Source organism: Vollenhovia emeryi, unplaced genomic scaffold (genome assembly GCF_000949405.1).
Source record: "Vollenhovia emeryi isolate VEMERY1.0 unplaced genomic scaffold, V.emery_V1.0 DF940272.1, whole genome shotgun sequence".
Classification (NCBI taxonomy): Eukaryota; Metazoa; Arthropoda; class Insecta; order Hymenoptera; family Formicidae; genus Vollenhovia; species Vollenhovia emeryi.
In genome coordinates this window covers 8,092-12,363 of record NW_011966094.1, presented here as the reverse complement: position 1 = coordinate 12,363, position 4,272 = coordinate 8,092, and the positions used below count along the sequence as shown (strand labels likewise).

Genomic DNA, 4,272 nt, shown 5'->3' with positions numbered 1-4,272 from the left:
TCAGTAGCGTACGCCTAACGGGGTGCTCCTCGGCGTACACATGCTACAATTTCTCCGCACCGGTCTCCTGTTCCGTCCTGACTCAGTTTCCCCCCGAAGGCACGGGTAACCGCCGTGATTCGGGGGCGGAGAAAGTCCGCAGTAGCGTACACCTAACGGGGTGCTCCTCGGTGTACAATGCCTACTGCAAATTCACGCATCACGAGGCGCCGCTCGGGCGTGATCCTGTCCTAACCTGATCCCTTCCTGTTTCCTGACCGGTATAGCATTCAGGGGGGTAATATTCGGGTGGGAAATAATATTCTCCGTTAGCTCTAATAGTAAGCTCCGTAGTATTAATTCCGTATTATTTCTTCCCTTGCAGAGTAAAGGGGTCCGTGCAGTCATCCTGACTGACTGTTTCCAGTTACCAGTGTAATTCCGTATTTTCCGTGCTCCGTCATAGATCCGTCTTATACTTTGAGTTATCCATACTCCGTTACAATCCGTACCGTACTTATTGTTTTCCGCGTGATTCCGTACTTTCCGTACTCCGATTACATTGTACTGTTTATTTCCGTGTTCCGATCAAACTCCGTCTTGTATCCATTTATTTCCGTATTCCGTTATAAATCCGTAGCGTACTTATTATATTCCGGATCAATTCCATACTTTCCGTACTCTGTAGTGAATCCATATTGTATTTACTCACTTTCGTACTCCGATCAAGATCCATATCGTAATTATTATTTCCGTATTCCGATTGATTCCGACTAACCATATCCTGTTTTTCTCTGTATTTAACCACAGGGCGAACTCACTGTAATCTTAATCCTTTTTCTTTCCTTTATATTTTTATTCTAGGGCGGACCTATTGTAATTACCACACTATCCACTGTATTCATTCCCGAATAAACCTTGTTCATAGTTTGTAACCTTTAAACACCTGTCCGACTTATTTTCCGATTCCCCCAAGCGATTACCTTCACTAAGTAATTAAGATCTTGTCCTCCTTTCCTCCCGACGGCCCCGGGAGCTGAGCATATTCGGCAAATAGGAGGAACGGAGGATCCCTTTTTCCCGTTACACAGCACGTCAAAACACCGACCGAGGCGACGCTCGCTTTCCCGACCGATAAATTAAAACCGCGCGTCTGATTGTGACGCGAAGCATAAGCGGATTGTCGGAATCCCGTCCGACAATCCGGAGTCCAGAACCGGGAAGAAGCGGAAAGCGTGGCGCATCGTTACAACGTCGTAGTACATGAGATACGTCGACGCTTGTAACGGATCGTACGACGCAAGATACTTATTGTTAGCTCGCGCGTATCTGTGGGAGCACTGACTCAGACCACCGCGTACACCGCGTTCCACAAATAGGAGCATATCGACGTCGGTCAGCAGTTCGAATCGCACACCTGTGTATTTTAGCATCGCGTCCCACGTGTACCCCGGTAACGTGTAATAATGAGCGGGATCCAAATCGTAACTCCGCATGCAGTTGTCGCGAAAATTCTCAAACACATCCGCCAACAATAGAACGTCCGTTTTCAAATATAAGTCACTACACTCGCCGAGATTACCGATGCGGAAACGTTGCCACACAGTGACCGCGTGCTCGTAGTCGGTAACGCTGACGCTCTCGCCAGTCAACGAACTGTAAAAGGCCTCGCGGGGCGGTAATTCTGTCTCGCGTAACCGATCGACGCTATCGACATACGCGTACGGGAACACACCCTTGCGCGTGAGCACTTCGAAATCGTCGTCGTCGAGACTCGAGAACGCTGACCGCGTTATTCGCAGTTCGTTCTTGTCCAGATACGACACCAATTTCGCGAGGCTTGCGCTTAAAAACTTACACGAGTCTACAAATCGCAGCTTCACGCAATGACGCCCCCTTCCCGACGATGTCTGCCGAACGACTTTCGTAAACGAGATGTACGTTTCTTTGGTCAACGGTAACAATTCCACTTTACCCTCGAAACCGTTGGCGATCTCTTCGATAATGAAATGCGCATCGTAATCCGAGAGATTGTGAAAGAACACCGGAATTACGAAGGAATTGTTGAAGTTTATATTGCAACGCGCATGAGCCGGACCCCTGTAACGTCCGGTTATGTGACAGTGATCGCGAACGCGCTGATCACTCGGCTCGAATGGCTCTCCGCATATGTGGCAACGATTCGCGTTCCAAAAGCTACGCATCTCATCTGACGTAAGCGACGTCATAGTCACGACCGCGCTCAGAGTCTGCTTCGCGCGATGCGCGAGGACGTTCAATTCCCGCGCGAACCACGCCATGCAATCCTCACCGCGATACGATTTGTACGTCGTCGCATCCTCGTCTCGCACACATCGCACGTAATAGCCAACGCTGAACGCTATGACGTTGATAGGCAAATCTGCTTCGTGATACACACTCACTCTCCTCTCGCTCCTTCTCCAAGGCGCACTCCAGATCGGCGTATACCACGTACGGAAGTCTCTCTTTTCGCTCGTAGTGACGAAAGCTGAGCCACCTGTTGTCCTCGTTCGGAAGAACGATCGCGCAGTCACTCATCCTTTCGCAATCTACATTGTGCATGGACAATCTTTCCATCGAGTGGAAATAATGCAGACATCTGGAAGTAATTTGATTATTATTATTAGTCTGCACTTCACATGTACTATCTCTCTCTCTCCCTCGTAATACTTACCGATCACAAATGTACTTCTTGTTTTTTCGTTTGATAAACTGACTCCCGACCAATCGCGAAAGATTCCTTATCCATGCAAGATGGCCCACCTGCAAGCCGTATCGCGGATCCGACAGATAGAACAGATTTACGTGAACATCTCTTTTGCGTTCGGTGAGATACAGCGGAACGATCTTTCCATCCGGTTTGTCCTCCCTCGTGGTAAACACGTTGACGGATATCTCGTTCAGTCGTTCGAATTTTCCGATTTGTCGCAGATTCATAGGAAAGTTTATTCCATCGAGCCTCAGCACCGTTTGATAATCGGGATACCGATTCCTTCTCGTGGCATTCGTCATGACAGGATACAAAGCCGCAACCACCGCCCGCGCGAAACATGCGTTATCCGTCGATCGTGTTAAGATATCACGCCTTTTAATATGTAATCTGCGTTACCGAGGAATGTCAGTGTACGATGGAATAGGAAGGTAACGGGAACAGTCGATCATGAATCAATATCGATCAGCGCGCGACATCGTGTGTCAACTTAGAAGACTACTTTAGTTTAGCCCTCGCTACCGTTTCCGTCTCCGCGCGCACTCGCATTCCACTCGCGTAGCTGAGAGCTGTGTTCGTTCGACACGTGTATAAGTAATAAAGTGTTACACGAATAAAGATATTTGAAAGTATTTCTGCAACAGGTTATGGGCCCAGGACGTGGTACTGTAACGTAACGATTCTCTATGGACGGACAAAGTTCTGATAGTGACACGTCTGTGCTAAGTTCTAGTGACAGTGAAGAGAAAGTATTCACAAGTGGCAGTGAACGAGCAAGCATGGCAGAAATTAAGACGTATCACCTACACAGATTCAACGGCCAGAATTATCAACTCTGGAAGAGACAGATGGAAATATACATGACGGAGAACAAGCTCAAGCCATACATTCTCGGTACGGTGGAACGCCCTTTGAACAATTATACGCAGTGGGATGAAAAGGACGCAGAAGCGCAAGCATTTCTTATGCGCGGTCTGGAGCTGGAACAACTGAAATACTTATCAGACTGCACGACTGCTGCCAAAATGTGGGCAAGGTTGAGAGCTGTGCATGCCGAAAAGAGTGATCAATCTGTACAAGTACTTCTCGACCGTTTCATAAATTCAAAAATGGAGGAAAACGAGAAGATGGCAGATTTCATAGCCAGAATTACGTCATTAGCACAACGACTCAAGGACATGGATCTGGAGCAGAAAGAGCCGGTAATAATTGCCAAGATTATGGGAAGCCTGCCGTCAAAATTTGATAATGTGAGGACTGCATGGTACGCTGTTCCCAGAGCTGAACAAAATATAGAAAAGCTCACGGATCATCTGGTTAACGAGGAGACTCTTTTGAACGCGCGCATAACTGAAAGTGAAGGTCAGACGTCAGAAGCGTATTATATGAAAGGCAAGAGACATCATAACAAACATGTGTCGAATTCAAGCCGAGAAAACGTTCAAAACAAGGATCAACCGACGAGACGACCAGGCAAGTGTAATTACTGTGGAATTCCGGGACATTGGGCACGTGAATGTCGCAAGAAGCAGAGGGAAAACAAACAATCACTCGTAGCACAA

At 47.6% G+C, this 4,272-nt stretch overlaps 1 protein-coding gene across 1 annotated transcript; it reads right to left on the bottom strand.

Moving 5' to 3' along the window:
* Positions 1-1,118: 1,118 nt before the first annotated feature.
* On the bottom strand, positions 1,119-3,012 carry LOC105556165. The gene is made up of 3 exons (XM_012003241.1): positions 2,675-3,012; positions 2,403-2,599; positions 1,119-2,359 (listed from the first exon to the last, which is right to left on the bottom strand). The coding sequence occupies exons 1-3, from the start codon at positions 3,010-3,012 to the stop codon at positions 1,119-1,121; spliced, it is 1,776 nt and encodes a 591-aa protein (XP_011858631.1).
* Positions 3,013-4,272: the final 1,260 nt, after the last annotated feature.

Bases quoted from the DNA above. Each gene is read 5' to 3' on its own strand.
- LOC105556165 (XM_012003241.1), bottom strand. From the start codon at position 3,012: ATGACGAATGCCACGAGAAGGAATCGGTATCCCGATTATCAAACGGTG. The intron at 2,600-2,674 runs GTAAGTATTACG...AATTACTTCCAG, and splicing joins AAGAAGTACATTTGTGATCG to ATGTCTGCATTATTTCCACT. The intron at 2,360-2,402 runs GTGAGTGTGTAT...TCAACGTCATAG, and splicing joins GGAGAAGGAGCGAGAGGAGA to CGTTCAGCGTTGGCTATTAC.